The 20,932-nt window shown below is 39.8% G+C and overlaps 1 protein-coding gene across 3 annotated transcripts in view; it reads left to right on the top strand.

The window, feature by feature from the left end:
• ITGA6 (integrin subunit alpha 6) overlaps positions 1–20,932 on the top strand; it is a 79,792-nt gene that overhangs the window by 37,583 nt on the left and 21,277 nt on the right. For all 3 annotated transcript variants that reach the window (XM_010377587.2, XM_010377588.2, XM_030916291.1), the window contains exons 2-12: positions 1,193–1,317; positions 3,148–3,227; positions 4,779–5,034; positions 6,681–6,812; positions 9,722–9,932; positions 10,598–10,791; positions 11,281–11,369; positions 12,072–12,190; positions 15,675–15,773; positions 16,021–16,082; positions 20,732–20,892. In XM_010377587.2, the coding sequence (XP_010375889.1) occupies positions 1,193–1,317; positions 3,148–3,227; positions 4,779–5,034; positions 6,681–6,812; positions 9,722–9,932; positions 10,598–10,791; positions 11,281–11,369; positions 12,072–12,190; positions 15,675–15,773; positions 16,021–16,082; positions 20,732–20,892 (1,528 nt within the window). The remainder of the gene's footprint in view (positions 1–1,192; positions 1,318–3,147; positions 3,228–4,778; positions 5,035–6,680; positions 6,813–9,721; positions 9,933–10,597; positions 10,792–11,280; positions 11,370–12,071; positions 12,191–15,674; positions 15,774–16,020; positions 16,083–20,731; positions 20,893–20,932) is intronic.

The following is a 20,932-nucleotide window of genomic DNA, read 5'->3' as shown; positions in this document are numbered from 1 at the left end:
TAATAGAGACTATTTGGTTTGTATTTTCGCTTGTTTTGCTTTTGCGTCTGAGATTTGTGGGTTTCTTGATGGCCAGGAGTGGCTAGTTTTCTGTTGTAAAAGGTTGTTGTTTGTACAGGTTCGTGTTTCCAGTCCTTTTTCCCAGCTCCAGCCTTGTTTCCAAAACTCTCAGCTCTTGGTTTATCTCTGTCCAGTCAGGTGTGTGTTCTTTGTCTTTGTTTCTTGTCCTAGTTGTTCCATGAGTCAGCCAGGCCTCAAAGATTGTGTAAACCTATGGTGAGTAAAGGTGTTAGCAAAAGAGACCTAGCAACAAGGTCGTTGGGTCTCTAAAGAGCCATTCAGCTGTGAGAAGGTAAAATTTTAAGGACTGTGGATTTGGATTGGGGGCTTCCTTACAGGAGATAAAAACACGTGGTTGGGGAGAAGAAGGAATATTACAGTGCCTAGTACATAGGTGGAGCTACCCCAGTTGTCCCTGAATCCTTTGTGGGAGATTGATAGGATGAGAGATGTAAGAACTGACTTGGAAGAACAAACATCAACTTGTACACCTCAAATATATCTGCTTTTTATTTGTCCATTCTACCCTAATAAAACTGGAGGTAAAAAAAGAATTGGAAAGAGGCCAAGGCTGCAAGTGAATAATTCAGTTGAGTTGTATCTTACTTACTGTTAGGTTCTCCCAATCAGTGTATAAACTGAAAATCTAAGATACAGTCAGAATTACTCTCGAAAACTACCTCAGGAAGGCACAGTGTTAGAAACTGATATACTATTGCTTATTACATTTAGTGTGGCCATTTTTTCCTCCCATTGTCACAAGTATTTGGTTTCTTCTCTTGAGTTTCATATGATATCCCTGGCATCATAGGGGCTTAGAGGTTGTATTCTATGAAGAGGGTGTCTTTTAAACACCAGATCATATCCAGCAAGAAATGCTGATACCATCAGAGACAGGCCTATTTTCCCCATTTTGGTATCTCCTCTTTGGCTTCCCCTGTGTAGCTGTGTTTGTGTGTTTTACATGAACCAGCCATAGGAGTCTACATTTGTTCTCACTCACTGCCTAAGCTGTTGAAGAATTGTGGATTGCTAGACAAAGAATAATCCCATTATCTCCTAGTTCGGACTGATTTAAAAGTTAAATGTATATTAAATTCACATCTCCAAATTGTTTCTGTTTCATCAACAGGTTGCTTGTGGGGGCCCCGCGGGCAGAAGCGCTTCCACTGCAGAGAGCCAACAGAACTGGAGGGCTGTACAGCTGTGACATCACCGCCCGGGGGCCATGCACACGGATCGAATTTGATAACGATGGTGCGTTCCTTTCCCTCACTCAGCCTTCACTCCGGCAGCTTGCCTGTACTTTTTCCCTGAGGGAGGAGAGTAGGGACAAACATTTATTCTTGTAGAGAGGACGGACCTCTTTTAATTGCATCAGCCTTGACTGTTTTTTATTTGCCCTGAAAATACTTACTTTACTTTCTAAATCATAACTGGGATGCCGCGTGTTTTGCTGTTCCTCCTAACCATGGTTACTAAACCAATATGGTGTAGGGATGTTGCCACCTAGTGATGTGTTGAGATTCTGCAGGAGGTCGTGGAAAATCTGATTTCATAGCAATGAAGAGAATGAATGAGCATATCTTGTATTCATCAGCCAAAAGTTCTCACATGCTGTTAAAATATTTGGGAGAAAGACAGTTTTAAATATCAGACCCCTTTGGAATGAGAGCTGGCTAACAGAGATAAAGTTTTCCCTACTGTCTCATATAGAGACTTGTTTTGTTAAGGACTCTGGATAGGTAGAAGATACCATGAGGTAGGCATATTGACATCCAGTGTACCTGGCTTCTTGTAGGTGGAGCAGAGCAATTAGTGTACTAGAGAAGCTCTAGCCAAACCTCATTTGATATGCTCGGTCTAAGTAGATTTGCAGATTCGTGTTTATGTTCTTCTCTTGCTTCATCTTTTAGAAATAACATTTGTTGGCCAGGCGCAGTGGCTCACACCTGTAATCCTAGCATTTTGGGAGGCTGAGTTGGGTGGATCATTTGAGGTCAGGAGTTCAAGACTAACCTGGCCAACATGGTGAAACCCCGTCTATACTAAAAATATAAAAATTAGCTGGATGTGGTGGTACACGCCTATAGTCCCAGCTACTTAGGAGGCTGAGGCATGAGAATTGCTTGAACCTGGGAGGCAGAGGCTGCAGTGAGCCAGAATCGTGCCACTGCACTCCAGCCTGGGTGACAGAGCAAAATACATCTCAAAAAAAGAAGAAAAAGAAAAGGACGTGTTCATTTATTAGAAAATAATATGTGTTAATTTTAAGAAACTGGTAAAATACACCTATCAAGAATAAAAAAACAAAACCCACTGACAATCTCAGTATATAGACTTATTTTTTAACATTTTGGCATTTTTCCTTCTGGCTAAAGTTCTTTAGTTTCATATTTTTGTAATGATTCAAGATTAAAACTTGTATCTGTATTGCTGCTCATCCAGGAGTGCAAAAATTTGGATATAGGTCACACAGTGGGTTTAAATTGATACTGAAATGAGCACATGGTGGTGGTTGTGGTCCCCCTCTCTCTGACTAACAATAACTCGCCTGTTTGGCATTGATACATTGTCAGCTACAAGATCCTAAAGTAAATCTGAGTCTTTTTCTCCCATCTCCAGTAAAGAACATTTAATGCTGTTACATAAAAAAACTGGGGAGTATATAGAGAAGTACCCATTTTTTTTTTAGTTTGGATGGTAGCTGGAGTTTTGAATACTAGATTTTACATTGTTGCCTTAAGAGATGTATTTTGGAGGGCTCCCTTAGTCTTACACTTTCACTTACCTTCTGCATTCAGGACCCTGGGTATCAAGAGAGGGCAAAGGGTATTGTTGGACAAAATAGGTGACTATATATAGAGTTAAGTATTTTATGTTTCAAATTTTTGAAAGATTCTTACCAAAAACCACTTTTCTGTTTCCTTGAGATGACAAGTAATTTTTCTGGATTGAGTAACTGAATTTATTGATTAGCTAGACTCAGAGTCAAGGCCATTTGGAAACAGTTGCTTGTATTTTTGTTCAGTGATGGTTTCTAGCATGTGCAGTCACTTGGAAGGCTAACTGTGCTCCTTTCTACAGCTGACCCCACATCAGAAAGCAAGGAAGATCAGTGGATGGGGGTCACCGTCCAGAGCCAAGGTCCAGGGGGCAAGGTCGTGGTAAGTGTAGAGACACATGTTCATCCTATACTGTTGGACTGCTTGTTACATGCCAGCACCAGGCTTACAGCAGGGGACAAAGCAGGGAGCATACATTCTAGCGAACTTACTGCTTTAAAGCAGGAATGGATGTCAAGAAGAAATCAGGCTGGGTGTGGTGGCTAACGCTTGTAATCCCAACACTTTGTGAGGCTGAGGCGGGTAGATCACCTGAGGTCAGGGGTTTGAGACCAGCCTGACCAATATGATGAAACCCCATCTCTACTAAAAGTACAAAAATTAGTCGGGCATATTGGCATGCACCTGTAATCCCAGCTACTTGGGAGACTGAGACAGGAGAATTGCTTGAATCTGGGAGGCGGAGGTTGCACGAGTGAAACTCTGTCTCAAAAAAAAAGAAGAAGTAGTAATCAAAGCCTTATTTCTCCTGTGATTCCTGGTATACTTTGAAGCAATCACACAACCTACTTTTCTTTAGAACTTTCAGATTTGAATAACTTATTAAAGAACCTTTACTATATATTCCTAAAACTCTAGATGGTATTAAAAACAAAACAAAACTGGACATCATTTCTATCCTTGGAATTTTGTAGCTTTATAGATAATAAAAATATGGGCATGGTCTTGGAAAGTAATAACCAGGTAGTTTTAAACTCCTGCTATGTATTCTGAGTTTTTTCAAATAGAAGGGATAGCAAAGGAAAGAGGGTTTGTTAGGTGGATCGGGCTAGATGGTCATGGCAATGCCTTCCTGGTTGGAATATGATAATCTTTTTGTCTCCTTCAAACTCTGGTTGCTGTAATGAAATTTATACAGAATTTTGAGGAAAAAGATTTAGTGAACATTGAGTTTTGTTATTTAAGGAATGACACTTGTGGGAAATTGAGTCGATATTATATTTTTAGCCTGTGTTTACATAGAGGGTCGCCATTCATACCCTGTAGAAATTATAGAGATTATTTCTATCTCTTCTGGCCTTGTAATTCTCTCTGCCTTGTAAAAGTAGACATATTTTGGGAAATAATCTCAGAGCTCAGGGTGTAAGTTAGGACTGATTTCAAGGAAATAGTGTGGGGAAAAGGAAATGTCTTTGTTTCAGCTGTATTTGTTTGATCCCTATGAAAACAGGTCCATGATCTCTCTCCTCTAGAACATAATTACCCACTTTCACACTGATGTTCTCAAGGTTAATACAGCCACTAAAAGCCAATTTGAATTAAGAAAATGAAATAAGGTGTTTCCCTTTGTTTATGTGACAGGTAAATTTACAAATGAATTGCCTATGGATACAGATTGTCATTTAATACCTGGATTGGAGCATTATTCTCAGTGAGAATAAGACACATTCTAGTTTCTATATGCCTTGATAATGGTCGTCTTCGTGCCACTTCGGGGAATATTTGCTGGTCTGAGATCCAGTCCCAAGATGAGGACATGCTTAATCATCCTCTTTAGAATTAACCTCTGTATTGACCATTTTATCCATATGTAATTTTTTAAAAACAAGGTTTATAGACAAGAATGGGCTACTTTCTTCCATCTGCTTGCAGACATGTGCTCACCGATATGAAAAAAGGCAGCATGTTAATACGAAGCAGGAATCCCGAGACATCTTTGGGCGGTGTTATGTCCTGAGCCAGAATCTCAGGATTGAAGACGATATGGATGGGGGAGATTGGAGCTTTTGTGATGGGCGATTGAGAGGCCATGAGAAATTTGGCTCTTGCCAGCAAGGTGTAGCAGCTACTTTTACTAAAGACTTTCATTACATTGTATTTGGAGCCCCGGGTACTTATAACTGGAAAGGTATGAGCTTTGTATTTATAGAAATAGAGATTAGAATGTCTCCCTAATTTCTGTAATACGATTTTTGTACCACGATTTAGTACATTTGGAGCTAAAATGTGTTAGAAGACATTTGTATATTATAAAAGTTGGGTAGGCTATTAAAAATCTCTAAACAATATGATTTTTAAAAGCTAATAATAGTGGAATGTATGTTTTAGTGTTGACGTTCTTTTCTCCTCTACCAGTACTTTAATTCAGGTAGTTAACTTTTTTTAGTAGGAATATAATAATTGACATTAGTATTTTTTGCTGTTTTATATTTGTGTGGCTCATGAAGCTAGAAGTGTTAATTTTAAGTTAGTGATCCGAAAACTTAGGAGGATTAAATAATGGTATATACAAATAACAGTGTATTAACATGGACATGAATAACTGTATTAATATGGACATTTCTCTCTGTATATGTTATTTTCAAAGGCCACGCTTTGCTAATAATTCAGTAGTTAGAAGGGCAGATTATAGACAAATTGGGGAATTTTGAGGTATAATTTCAGATATGTGAGGAAAAGTTGTTTGATTATTGTGATGTGAGTAAATGGAGATGTGGAGAGGTAAAGAGGAAAGTGGCCCACATTTTTTGACCAAGTGAACCTGGTCAGTTCCCGCTAAGCAGTTTAACTTCTCTGAAGAAATTAAGCAGGCATAGAAAATGCTGTATCATAAAAGACAATTAACCTGTCATCCATGATGAAGAGAACGGCATCTGATTTGAAAATAAGCCATTTTTGAGAAATTTCTTAATATAAGTCACGTAACACTTTCGCTCATCAGGGAGAACTTAGGAAAATGTTCCCCTTTCCATTCAAAAATTTGTTTTAATTCTGGTTCTAAATGAATTTTGAATACCTTTCTCTGTGTGCAATCTTCAAGGGTAATTTCCCTTTGCCCCCCACCTCACCCCAACAGAATCTTCATGTACAGTATTTCCCAGGTTATTATGACCTAACCGAAATAACATGTTGAATTTAGTTTTAGCCTGAATAAATGCCATATACAGTAAAACAAAACAACAAAAACATCCACCAATTATGTATATTTTAATTCATGGAAAATATGGTTTACCTGCTTTATAAACCCTGACCTAAAATGTTGCCATTTAAAGTCATATAGTGATTTGGGCTTACTATATGAAATCTTATGTTTTAAATTACTAATTTTAAGAATATTTAGAAGATGAAATCTTGGTTAAAGCGATTGAAGAAAAGATCAATATATCTCACTTTTACACTGCTGAAAAAGGACAACTTGAGGCAGGATTACAGAGAACATAAAATATATATATCAAGTTCATGTCATTTAAAAATTTGTTCTCTGTAGGTTTTGTTAACTAAGCAAACCTTCCATTTTTCATCTAGTTCCATGGCATTATAAAGATAGTTCATGAAAATGCATGGGACATTTTATAATGACTCAAATTTCTTTCTCATAAAAATTTACACAAACATACGTAACAACCATAAAAGTCATCTCTGTCCTTCCTTTTTTTCCTTCAAATTTTTTTTCCTGTAACTAGTGATCGCATGGGGGATGTTTATTAGGAACCATTTATTTTCTTTTGTTTCATCTTCATTTTTTTTGTTGTTTTTACCATTTCATTCCTTTAGGGATTGTTCGTGTAGAGCAAAAGAATAACACTTTTTTTGACATGAACATCTATGAAGATGGGCCTTATGAAGTTGGTGGAGAGACTGAGCATGATGAAAGTCTCGTTCCTGTTCCTGCTAACAGTTACTTAGGTAGGAGCAGGCACAGATGGCTGCCTTTGCCCACCTTCTCAGATACTTTGTGTGAAGCTCCCTCACAGGGCCTACTGCCCCTAGACTTCTAGGCTGAGAAGAGGCCAGGTGGGGCTGGGACCTGTGGCCACTTTTGCTACAACTTGATAAGCTTGGTGATCTGGAGGCGTTATTAACCTGACCGATGCCTGGGATCCTTTCCTTCTGACCAGGGCTCCCTCAAAGCGGGGAAGAAACCTATTATCACCTAAAATCGTCCGTCCTCCTTCCTGCTTGGAAGTCTGTCTCTTGAGCTAATGGCGGCCTCCATACCCTGAAACAGGCTGTTCATGCAGCCATGAAAATGTGCATGGGTGTTCACAGTAAGCTGAGCTCTTTGTTCACTGCCTCTTTCCAGAGATACTCTTAAGAACTGCGTTTAATAAAGTTACTCTTAAGTGGCAAGTCAAGACCTCCAGGTCCTCCCTCTGTGATTGTGGTTCTCCGAGGATTGGCCCTGCTTCTGGATTGGGACCCCCATGTCACAGGGCCCCGCAGATGGATAAAAGCTTCCCAGTGGATGTTGAACAGGACTGCTAAAGCGGCTTTCAGGACACCCAGACTGTGTCTAAGGGCCAATTCCTTAACTCCTAAGGCTTGTTTGCATGACTAATGGGTGTCCTAAGTTATTCATGTGCATTATGGTAATTACACAAAGGCTTTTAAAAGCTTTAATTCTTGGTATGAGTTGACATAAAGAATAATTACTGTGGATTTCTTGGAAAAAATGTAAAAAACTTCTAAATAGTGACCCGTTTTTAAAAACAAAATGGAGAAAAGTACCCAGATGTTAGGATATTACTAGAACAATAGAAGGTAAAAAAGGAAAAAACAGGTATAGATATATGAATAATTTCCAACAATGTGCTAGTAAACACGCATTAAGAAGTTGTTCAGGCCAGGCCTGGTGGCTCATGCCTGTAATCCCAACACTTTGGGAGGCCAAGGTGGGCAGATTACTTGAGGCCAGGAGTTCAAGACCAGCCTGGCCAATTCAGCAAAACCCCTTCTCTACTAAAGATACAAAAATATTAGCCAGGCATGGTGGCGCACATCTGTAGTCCCAGCTACTCAGGAGGCTGAGGTAGGAGAATCACTTGAACCTGCAAGGTTGAAGTTGCAGTAAGCTGTGATTGCACCACAGCCCTCCAGTCTGGGCAACAGAGCAGGACCCTGCCTCAGAATGTTTTATTTAGGGATTACTTATGACGAAAATACTTAATTGTAATTACACTGGTCAAGAAACCAGTACTTTGGTCTTTAAGATGGATGGCTGTGGATTTTATAAATGTACTTGCTGTCAGAACATACGAAAATATGAAGCATTTTTTCTGAAATACATTTGCCACTTTTAGAATGGATTTCCTCAAAAGTGAATGCCTGAGAAAGAAATCAAATTCATATTGTTACATTTGACTTGTCCGTGCTGTGTGTGAATCTGTCACTTCAAAAGATCGGAGGGTTTGGGGGAATAAAAAGATCTGCTTGAGGTTTTGGAAGCTGGCAACGAGAGCAGCTTGCTGGTTGCAGTGGTCGCCTCCTCATCCAGCGAGAACAGCAGTGGTTGGCCCGCCTCTTACCAAGCATAATTACTTTTTCTTCAATTTCTTCCGTCCCGTGCATGTGTACAGGCCTGCTGTTTTTGACCAGCGTTTCCTATACAGATCCTGATCAGTTTGTTTATAAAACACGGCCTCCCCTGGAGCAGCCTGACACATTCCCTGATGTGATGATGAATAGCTACCTAGGTTTGTGACCTCTGCGATGACAAATAAATTGTCTTGGTTGTGGTCATTAACATTTTTTTTGATCCATACAGAGCATAAATCTTTTTATGTCCTATTTTGTTTCCATTGAAGCACACACAAAAAGCATGCCATGGTTGGGGCTCTGTGGCCAGATGGCTGGATTCCATATTGCCCTCTCTAATCTGGTGGCTCATGTTTTTCAATTCATTTCACAATTTGAGAACTGTAATGGTAGTGGTGAAGTTTTTCATAAGTAAAACCCAATAAAGAGGGTGAGCTTATATTATTCTGCATCTGCCTCACCTTTCTGTATAAACATTTACTTAATTTGAACGGTTTTGATATGGGCACTTCTATTTGCTTTTCACCAGATCTCTTATTTGTAACCTGACATCCTATCTGATGCTTTATAATGGGGGTGTCCTAATGTTTTCTGCCCTCTGAACAAGTATATAACTGATACCAATGACAACTTCCTCACCTCTGTTGTTTATACTAGGTTCTCAAATACCATGTATCATCAGTCATTGTTTTGTCTGCATGTTTGTGTCTGAGAACTAAGTTGGTCCAAAACAATGAAATGCTATCTATGGTGGTGATAGCGTTTATTTTTGTCTGATTACCAAAGAGATTGATGCCTCTTACTAAGCTTAATTGCTTTTTCTTCAATTTTATTTTATTCCTGTAAAAATACTGGCCATTAAATTATAGCAGAACCCCTATAATATGCAGTCAATTATGCTTCAAGTCAGGTTGTATTCTCTGTGTAAATGATGTAACATAACCAAATTATTCCTAGACAATTCAGTATCTAGCTTGATCTCCTTTTACCATAGTTCCAATATTAAAATCAGGTGCAAATTGATTCTTTAGACGTATGAATACTTCAAAATTCAAGTTATACATAGGTGCTTTTCATTGAAAGTCTTACTATCCATAGAAAGCAGTAAATTTGCTAGCCCCAGGACTTTGTCCTTGTGTCAAATCTGAACTTTGTCACTCATATTACAAATGTGATAGCTGGTGGGAAGCCAGAGGAAGAGGTAATGATGGAGTTACCCATGTCATAGGCCTAAAATATATGGATTGATGTGAGGTGCTGTATATATTTTGTTTTTCTAGGTTTTTCTTTGGACTCAGGGAAAGGTATTGTTTCTAAAGATGAGATCACTTTTGTATCTGGTGCTCCCAGAGCCAATCACAGTGGAGCCGTGGTTTTGCTAAGGAGAGATATGAAGTCTGCACATCTCCTCCCTGAGCACATATTCGATGGAGAAGGTCTGGCCTCTTCATTTGGCTATGATGTGGCGGTGGTGGACCTCAACAAGGATGGGTGAGAATACCTCAGGTTATTTTATGCTGCAAATCATTGCTGCTTTGACTAGCTTCTGTAGGCCTTGAGAAGAGCCGTCCTTTCAGGTTGATTGATGTAAAGAATATTTTTACTGCCACATTTTTACCAACCCATCTTTATCATTTGTATGATGGCAGCAGACAGACATTCATCTCCTTCCCCAGGGTATAGGATTATATTTTTGATTTTCGGTTTTTATTTACATGTTGGGATTATGGGTCCATGAGAATTAAAATTTGAAAAAAATTAACTCAGAAAACACTTGCATGATTCTGTTCTGTGGCTTCATATGGGGCTGATGGAGCATCAGCTCCTGTTGAAAGTAGGAATTGGTGATAAAGTCAAAAACAGATCCATGGCTGTTGGTGCCAGTTGGGGTGGGGTAGAATGGTGAGGTCTTAATGGGGGTCCTGCTGCACTACGGTTCTAACTTGAGGAACTTGCTTTGAGTTCTTACCCTTAGTATTTTTCTTGGGGCATTTTTTACAGGCTACCTTGGTTTGTAAAAAAATGTTATAATTGAGTCATAAATTCTGGAGTTGAGGGCCTTTCTATTATATCTCTTTGTAACCTTAGTACCTAGACTGGTGTTGCTGGTATGTTAGCTGTTGGTTCACAGCTCTTTCACCTCATTATGTTTTTAGGTGGCAAGATATAGTTATTGGAGCCCCACAGTATTTTGATAGAGATGGAGAAGTTGGAGGTGCAGTGTATGTCTACATGAACCAGCAAGGCAGATGGAATAATGTGAAGCCAATTCGTCTTAATGGAACCAAAGATTCTATGTTTGGCATTGCAGTAAAAAATATTGGAGATATTAATCAAGATGGCTACCCAGGTAGATAATAGATTATGAAATGGCTGTGATTTATAGATAGATTATTTGATTGTTTAAATAATAGCACTGCTGGGCACAGTGGCTCATGCCTGTAATCCCAGCACTTTGGGAGGCCGAGGTGGGTGGATCACCTGAGGTCAGGAGTTTGAGACCAGCCTGACCAACATGGGGAAACTAAAAATACAAATTAGCTGGGTGTGGTGGCACATGCCTGTAATACCAGCTACTCCCAGCTTTGGGAAGCTGAGGCAGGAGAATCGCTTGAACCTGGGAGATAGAGGTTGCGGTGAGGCAAGATTGCTCCATTGCACTCCAACCTGGGCAACAGGAGCGAAACTCCCTCTCAAAAAAAAAAAAAAAAAAAAAAAAAAAAAAAAAAAAAAAGCCAGATGAATAAATAATAGTGCTTATGTCATCTTACTTTAAAACATTGTACTGGAGTATTTCTAAAGTGTTTCTTAAAATGTTAAAATGTCATGTTGTCAACAGATATTGCAGTTGGAGCTCCGTATGATGACACGGGAAAGGTTTTTATCTATCATGGATCTGCAAATGGAATAAATACCAAACCTACACAGGTAATCACATAACCTGGATTTCTACAGCTACAGTCTCAACTTTTTGCCCTGTAATAAAATATTTAGGTTTAAGTGACTTTTCACGCAAATTTTATTTACAAATCCACAATAGTATAGATTTTTAAAAAATGTATTACTAGAAGATACCTTCAGAAAATATAAATGCAATGACTTGCTTGTTCTAATTGTAAAATTTCTTAGATAAGTTAGGAATCAAAGTAATCCAAAGCAAAAGAATGTTATTCTACCCTGACGGCATAAAGAGAGGAGATGTGATATATTCTCTTTAGTAGCGTAGTAAATAGAGATGAAACTGGGCAAACAAAATTGATTACTGTAACTACATGGAGAATGTAGATACCAAAAATTAAACATTTCTTTTGAGAAAAATAAGACTTGTAGGGAGGGTAGGGAAATTTGGTTTGAAATGGCCTGATTGACTTAATACAGTAAACAAACTCATCAGAAATGGGCTCTTTTATGCTTTGAGAGACTGTGTAAATCAGATGACTTTTATGAAATTAAATGTATGAAGTGTTAGATCATGTAGATATTTATGACTCGTATATAATTTCATATAATTTACTTGTAAGTGAACTCTCAAATTCCAGTTCAAAAGAAACTTGTGTGTCTTTTTCAAAGCATAGTTAAGAAGCTCATGTTGCAAGCATCATGTCCATTTGGATGCCCTCTGTATTTCAGGTTCTCAAGGGTAAATCACCTTATTTCGGATATTCAATTGCTGGAAACATGGACCTTGATCGAAATTCCTACCCTGATGTTGCTGTTGGTTCCCTCTCAGATTCAGTAACTATTTTCAGGTCTGTTATCTATGATTTTAGTGTTAAGCATGTTCTATAATCAGGTTACACTAAAATGACCTTTTGGGTTGAAATTTGTCATACTTACACTTCAAAGGTTTATATGAATTGTGAAGCTATTTCTTTGTCTTTTGAAGGTAGTAAACAATGTAATAAAAACCTATTTTCTAAAATCTTTTAAAGTATTTGAGGAAAACATAGATCCAATTTTGATGAAAAAAAAAAACACATATAAAATGTGACAGTACAAAGAACATACAGAAGGAAACCCCCTGTAATTCACCATGCATTATTAAACTCCAAGATCTTGACTTCTTTTATTTTCTGTGATTGTACCATGTATATTTAACAAAATTAAGATCGTAATTGTGCATAATTTTGTAACCTGCTTTTGTCTCTTTAGGATACATAGTGGACTTTTTCTATATCACTGAGTACTTTTCCAAAATGAAGTTAACAACTATCTATGAGGCATCTTCTGACTGGTTCAGAGCTTATTTAACCAACTGCTGGGCTCTCACTGGATGGTTACGTTGCTTCACAATTTTTTTTTGCCCCCATGATTTAAAAAGCTGTGGAAAACATTCTTACTTTTGTTTATATCCTTGATTATTTCCTTATTATAAATTCCTGGATGTGAAGTTGATATATGTGCTTCAAGACTTTTGATTCGGTTTCACCAAGATGACCTGAAAGGGTGTGACATTTCCCATCAGTGGTGTTTGAGTCTCCCTTTAACCAGCGCTTTCATCACTGCTGGAAATCACCATTAAAAATTGGAGGGTTTTTTTTTTGTTTTTTAATTTTCAAAAAGTAGCAGGTTCTTCTTCTTATTATTATTTTTTAAGTTAATAGGCCAGGCGCGGTGGCTCATGCCTGTATTCCCAGCACTTTGGGAGGCTGAGGCAGGCGGATCCACGAGGTCAGGAGATCGAGACCATCCTGGCTAACACGGTGAAACCCCATCTCTACTAAAAACACAAAAAATTGGGCATGGTGGCGGGTGCCTGTAGTCCCAGCTACTCGGGAGGCTGAGGCAGGAGAATGGCGTGAACCTGGGAGGCGGAGCTTGCAGTGAGCTGAGATTGCACCACTGCACTCCAACCTAGATAATAGAGCGAGACTCCGTCTCAACAACAACAACAAAAGTTAATAATATAGAATTATAGAAAGTACAGTACATTATTCCCATCTCCCACAAAACTTTTGAGCATCTCTCTACTTTCAGGGTATCATCAAAAGGCTACACTGTAACTTCTGCTGTCTAATCTGGTTTTTATTTAATCTTGGGGTATCTCTTCCTTGTCAATACAATAGATGACCTAACTTTAGTCAGTTAAATGTTTGCCTGTGTCTATGTGTAATTGATATTTTAATATCCTTACTTTCCTGTTCTCATAAGTAGGTTGACTGTCAACCCTGTACACTTGTTCCCTCTTTACTTGCAGATAGTATGAAGGTAAAATTCAACAACCCTTTGATAAGAATAGGACTGACTTCCCCTTATTTTACAAATGAGGAAACTGAGGCCCAGGACTTGCTTGAGCTTTTAGGTCTGGAGCCTGAGAGACAGAATGTAGCACCTAAATCTACCCAACTTGAATCCTGGGCATTTTTTCTACTAAATCGTACTAACACTTCAGGGTAGTTAGTAAATAAACACCAATTTTAAACATGAGGCAGCCAAGCCAATAAGACTTATTTTCTATGTTAAAAGACCTAGTTTTCGTAATTCATGTATACTGTGCCCTCAGAATTGTGTGTTGTATGTTTGAAAAACAGAAATTAAAATATGTCCTAGGCAGAAATGTCTGTTAAAATATTTTCTTTTGAAATTTATGCCACCCTAAAGCATTAATACTATGACATGTAAAATACTATATCTGTGGCAACTGATTTTAAAATACTTGTGAATTTTTGCCTTTTAAATATGCTCTCAAACCTTAAGAATGTATCTAGTTAGTATCTTAGCACCTAGCAGCTGTCTAAATGTAAAATAAAAACAGAGTGGTAAACAATAAAGGAAAATAGAAAAACAGGAATCGTGGGCAGTATTTGACCCTTTATTGGCCCCCACCTTCACCATGAATGGACTTGTGCTCTCTCTAGCCTACCAACAGATTGAATCCAGAAGTTTGAGCTAGTTGTTTGGGATTTGGAATGCATTTTCTTACAGACACACTGTTCTCCAGAATGGCTGGGTTTACCACAAGCCCACCAGAGTCAGCCTAACTGAATCCACGTGGTAGTGAAACCCCAGGCCCATTCTGAGTTCTGGTGGCGAGCAATGGAGGTGGGCCTCCCCACCCACTAATACCCCTCAACCCACTGCATACCTGCATTTCTTGTGCATGTGGCAGCAGCTGGGCCATAGACCCCTGGAGACCCCTGTGGCTGCTGGGAGCAGGGCAGCCAAAACATACGAAAAGGTGTTTTCAGACGGTGAACCGTAGTAGGGCGTGGAATTGGATCCCAGCTTCTCAAGTGTTTGCAGGGCTGCAGTAGGCAGCGCAGAGGTGGGAAGAGGTTTAAAAGTTCAAGTTTTTGCTTGCAGAGATATCACGTGGGTAGAAAAGTTGTCAATCCTGGCAATAGGAAGGCAAAGTGAAGGTTGTGGGTGGGAGACTCCGAGGGAGGCTGAAGAGAAGGGCAAGTGTTTGTACGATGGAGACGCCCAAGTTCAGGACTGCCTGTATTAATTCACATTTTGTAGACAAGCTGATCATGAGTACCTCAGGTATTAGGTATATATTGGTGTAATTCTTCCAGAGGATATGTTGGCAAGACTACTCATAATTAAAAATGCACATATTCTTTGACACTGAAATTCTGCTGCTGGGAATTTATCCAGCATACCACTTGAGATAAACTCAAGTGTGTGCATAGATGATGTTTGTGAAAGCAGAAAGCTCAACAACATGAATGTCTACCAATTAGGTACTGGTTAAATAAAGGATGTTACACTGATACGGTGTAACGCCATCAGGTGTGAAAAACAATGAACTAGATCTATGTGTATATGTAGGGACAAGACCTCTGAAATGAATGAGAAAAAGCCACATACAGAACAATGGCAATTAAGTTCCCATTTAGTTGAAATTATACATACATTTTAGTATTTAATTTTAGATAATTTTAACAGAAACAGACTGACATGTGTCTGGAAGAACACACAAGGCTACTTGGGTGTTTGGGTGGGAATGGAGACAAAGTATTTAAAACTCTGAAACTCCTACATGTTGCACATGTACTCATATAAGTGTGTACGTTTTTAAACAAATATTGTATAATGAGGCTGTGCATTATATACATTTATATCTATTAACAGTTATTTTCTTCAGCAATGGGGGAAAGCGTCACGTGTATTTTTTTCCTGTGTCTTTAAGCTGTGCTGGGCAGCTAAGGATGCCATCTAGTATGTGAATTAGTCTCACATTCAGGGTAACAAGAGGCTGAGCTTGTTTTTCACTCCTTTTGTCTTCAGATCCAGGCCTGTGATTAATATTCAGAAAACCATCACAGTAACTCCTAACAGAATTGACCTCCGCCAGAAAACAGCGTGTGGGGCGCCTAGCGGGATATGGTGAGCGTCTCTCTGTCTTGGGATCCCCCTCAGTTTCCCACCTCCACTTCATGATGACTCTGTTGTCCTGAGGAGCCACAGGGAAGATGTCGGGGGAGCTGGGCAAAGGGAAGAGGGTCTGTCAAGTGTTTCTATAACATGTTGATCATCAGTGGGCAGTGGGGGGATTGGAGAGCTAGGGAACATGTTGGGTTTTTTCCACTGCAATAATGGATCTTTTAAGAAATATGTGTTTGATTTTATTCAGCCTCCAGGTTAAAGCCTGTTTTGAATATACTGCTAAACCCGCTGGTTATAATCCTTCAATATGTAAGTACCTAGTACCTTTAAAATATGTGTATTTTCTGTCTGCCAGGTTGAAAGTTCTGCATAAATCACAGAAAAATAAAACTGCAGTGGCCAACATGGGTCTGTCAATTCTTGTGTAAAGAATTAAGTGTATGTTTTGTCTCCCTTGTAATCAGGAGGGCACAGCACAGTGAGGGAGAAAAAAAACTCTACTTGGTCACCGCTTGAGTTTTCCAGAGCAGATGGTTTAGGACAGAATGGCTTGGAAAAGTACTTATTTGCCACCACAACCGTTTCCTCTGTTTCTGTCTTTGAAAAGCAGTGTGGAAAATTGATTTTGTGGTTGTGAGGTGGTGGGTGGTGGCTGGTGGTTGTGAAAGGGCAACGGCATGAGCCAGAGCACGGCACAGGGTCGCTGCCAGGCTGCCTTCTGCTCCCCACGCCTCTCCCTCCCGGAACACCCGCCCTGTGTTCCCAAGAGCAGGCCCTTGGGGAATTTGCAGGCCAGCCCTGAGAGGTCAGAGACCTGATCTCAGCTTTGATACTGACTGGCCCTACAGCACAGGGCAAGTCCCTTAACATTTGAGTTTGTTTTCTCATCTGTTCAGAACAATACCCAATAGTCATTAGTGCATACAGTTGTGCTGGAGATGAACTGAGAAGACATGAAAAGCAGTTTGTCATTTATTAGATACTGTTCTGCTTCCTTTCTTTGTAATTCAAAATAAGATTTTTAAAATTAATTTTTGTGGGTACATAGTAGGTGTATATATTTATGGGGCAAGACAGGATTTTTGACAAGAATTTTGACACCGTTAATGATGCTCTTTAACAATAGTGGCCGTAGTAAGCTCTCCTCTGGCATGTTTTAATAGCAGCCACACTTCTTCAGCTGTGAGTCACCTGACCCCTGGCTCCAGAGTCAAGGCCAGGGGCATAGGAATTCCAAGAAAATCTTTTCTCCAAAGTGGAAAGTGAAAAGTATGAGGAAATTCTCATCCCAGGTCTGGCCATGCTCCTGGCAGTTTGGGATACTGGTGTACTGTATCTGCCACCAAGGGACACTTTGTGAAGACCAAGGTCATTCTGTCCTTTGATATGGTTGTTAGCCTTTACGATACTCTGAGGTAATGAGTCCTCTGAAGTGTTCTTCCTGTTACCTAAAGTAGTACTGTTTTCTTTCTTTAAAATGGTGTCCCTTATAATATTCCAGAATGTAACCTAATTCAAATAACCTAAAGGTGTTGCTTGAAACAGGAAAAAAATAGCCACATAAGCACTAGGGTTTGCGACACACGTCATGGCTCTGTTCTTAGCTGTACTCTAATTCTTCTTTAATTTTATATGAAGTTTTATATAACACTAATAAATGTATCTACTAAGGCAACAGAATGAAGATACTGACCTGTGATAAAGTTCAATGAATTATGAAAAGGGACAGTTTAAATAAATGTACTATCTTTAATTTTTTTTTAAGTCCCCCTTCACCCAATTCTCACTGTCATAAGCTCACTTAGCCTTCATCTTTCCAGATTTCCAGCTGTCTGCAGGTGGTTTCTCCGTCTCCCTGTCTGTGGGGTCGTCTCCTGCTGTGTGGTCTCTCCACGGGACCTGCAGCCCTTGCATGAAGCATTCTTAGAGTGGATGGATTATGACTTCGTGCACAGGGGGAGCTGTGGCCTTTTTGCTTTGCTTTTTGACGCAGCCAGCATTTTGTCGAGTGTAGAAAGCAATTCTTTGTATGACTTTTAATGACAAGAAAATGTGTTCTGTGACTCTTCAGGATCTATCATCCTTTCAGTATCATTTGTGTTATTTTTACCCAAATGCCGTACCACCCCACTTGGATAACAAGCCCTTTGCCAGTGTTTGAAATGAATTAGAGAGACCAGAAGAAAACAGTGATTCTTTGACTAGGCAGCCAGAGAAAAAGGGGAAACATTTTTATTCTATTCTGATGGCCATTTTTTCAAACCACTCTCAGTTTGACTGTAGATGTGAAATCTCATTAGAGCACTCCTTGTCTTCCCCCAAATTAATCACCTATATAAAATACAGACTTTCTTCTAGCTGTAGCGCAGCACTTGATGCCATGTGTATTACTTTTACGTTATGTAGCTACTCCATTAACCAAGTGTTTATGGATGGCCTATTATGGGTGAAACTTTCCTTTGAAGACATTCAAAGAACATTTGCTTTCATGGCTTTTACGTCCACAGTAAATTCTAAATGAATTAAGACAGAACTTCTACAAAGCTACATAAGTTAATACATCTAAAATCTTCTCCCAGTATCCAAGAATGTGAGCTTATTGTTTGACCGGGCTGCTTTAACTCGGCAGTCCTCAGATGCGGTGTTCCTTACATATAGATATCTATAATTGAGCCGTAATGAGTGTTCTACTTGGCTTGCCCCTCAAGGGGTCAGCAAAGGTGGCCTGCAAAGATTTTAAGATGATATGGACTGTCTGGAGGGTTAGGGAAGGTTAGAGTGAATTTGGCAGATAAGCGGTTTTCCTGCACCCACACCTCCCATACTTTTGCTGTGAGGGGCACTCAGCATGTGAGCCTTGATCTGGTTCATTGTGAAGCTAGCAGGTCATTTACAAATGGATGATGTCAAGGCTGCAGAGGGCCTAAAGTGGGGGAGCATTCCATTTGGCAGCTGTGACATTTAAGAATTCTCCAGATGGACACAAAAATTACTATTGAAACTGTCAGTGTTTCTGAATTTTGGTCTGAATTGCTCACATTCAGCATAAGAATGTCACATCGTGTGTGTGTGCATGAGTGTGCAAGTGGGGAACCAGTTACTTCCACTTCTGTTCATCTGTTCTATAAATCATATGTCTATCAGGTGTTGTGCTAGTTGCTGGGGACTGTGGTGGGGAATAAGACTGATGTGGTCCTTGTCCTTGTCCTCGGCTTTGCCCCACTGTGGAAGAGAATCAGGAAATCACAGCGTAGTGGGTCTAGGTGTAGAGACTGGAGAGATGGAATACTCTAGGATCGCGAGGAGAGGCCAGGACAGGCTTCCTGGAGGAGATGAGGTCCAAGCTGAGATTTGAAGGGGGAAGAAGCAGGCCAACCCTGCTGGGAGGTGGAAGGGGAAAGAAGGGAAAGACAGCTGGCTGAGGGAAGGAGTGACTCCTGTAGTGGTCAAGAGGCAAGTGAGACCTGGGCATCTAAGACCCTGTGGAAAGCAATCACCTTTTGTATTTAGACTTAGAAGCTGGTGCTGCCTCTGTCCCTCTCAGTATGACCCCAAGCCTCCCCAGGAAAGGTCTCTTCCAACTCTAAAGTGAATATTAGAATGTGAGTCATTCATTTTCTGTGTTTTCTGTAGCAGATTTTTGTCCTGGAGGTTGCCTTCTCCAGCCCTCCACACACTTTGGTTTGCCTTCCCTTTTGATGGTTAGTGAGTGCTTAATGAATCTAAGTAATTTAAGTATTGGCTCATGAAAAACACAGTTAGCAGCCACATCTAATGAACCAACAAAGAATGCGTTCTGAAGTCAAAAAATGAGATTCTGATTGTCCACATCCTGGCTTCCCTCCAGGTTCCGTTAGTGTAGGTTATCAAGAACAGGCTGTGCCTTCTAGCCCAGTGCAGGGAAGGCAGTTTAGTTGTAGGAGCTATATTATGCTGACAGGCCCTCCATCCACTCAAAAATATATAATTTACCTCTTAATTATTTTTTATCTTTATTACTATTTTGAGAAAGTTTCACTCTTGTTGCCCAGGCTGAAGTGCAATGGCATGAATTCGGCTCATTGCAACCTCTGCCTCCTGGGTTCAAGCAGTTCTCCTTCCTCAGCCTCCCGAGTAGCTGGATTACAGGCATGTGCCAACACGCCCAGCTAATTTTTGTATTTTTAGTAGAGACAGGGTTTCATCATGTTGGTCAGGCTGGTCTCAAACTCCTGATCTCGGGTGATCCACCCACCTCGGCCTCCCAGAGTGCTGGGATGACAGGTATAATTCACTGCACCTGGCCTCTTTTTTATTTTTTAAGGTAAAGGTCTCATCCTACTGTTGAAAGACTTCTCCGTCTCTAAAATATATTATTCCTCTTTTTAGACAACTATCCTTTATCAGTGCTTCTTAAAACTTTAATATGTATAAGAATCATCTGGTGATGCTATTACTAATAAAACAGATTCTGGTTCTGTAGGTGTAACTGGGCTTGAGGTTCTGCATCCTCACAGGCCCTCAGGAGATGCTGCTGTTCTAGAGAGACCTTTTCCAAATAGCAAAGGCACAAGGCCACTTGAATAAGCAGTGACTGTTAAAAGGGAGAAAATCAGTTTAGGTCCTCAGGGGGAGTGTTGGGTTCTTCCACTTATCCTTAGTATTCTGTGGGTTCATGAGCTTCAGCCAGAAACTGATTCTTAATAACTGCTGCTGCTGAAAGGTTTTAACTTGTTCTTGAGCTCCCCCAGGTGGCACAATGAAAATTTAACTTTGAAACATTGTTAACAGCAAAAGGAAGGAAAAGACAGCTTGATTTGAACCATCACAGTTGTGTGAATGCATATTACCAGGAAATATGAAGAGAAACAATGGCAATGTTTTCTATAAGAAATTAAAATCTTAAAAGGAGTTCAATATGTTTGTGGCTGGATTGTGCATGAATGCACTTACATTAATATGATTTTAATTTTATCTAGCAATTGTGGGCACACTTGAAGCTGAAAAAGAAAGAAGAAAATCGGGGCTATCCTCAAGAGTTCAGTTTCGAAACCAAGGTTCTGAGCCCAAATATACCCAAGAACTAACTCTGAAAAGGCAGAAACAGAAAGTGTGCATGGAGGAAACCCTCTGGCTACAGGTGAGGGCTGTGGACAGTCACATCTGTTTTATGAAGAGGA

The sequence above is a fragment of the Rhinopithecus roxellana genome, chromosome 14 (assembly GCF_007565055.1).
Source record: "Rhinopithecus roxellana isolate Shanxi Qingling chromosome 14, ASM756505v1, whole genome shotgun sequence".
Taxonomy (NCBI): domain Eukaryota; kingdom Metazoa; phylum Chordata; class Mammalia; order Primates; family Cercopithecidae; genus Rhinopithecus; species Rhinopithecus roxellana.
Note: the sequence above shows the minus strand (reverse complement) of the source record. Positions and strands in the feature narration are given on the sequence as shown.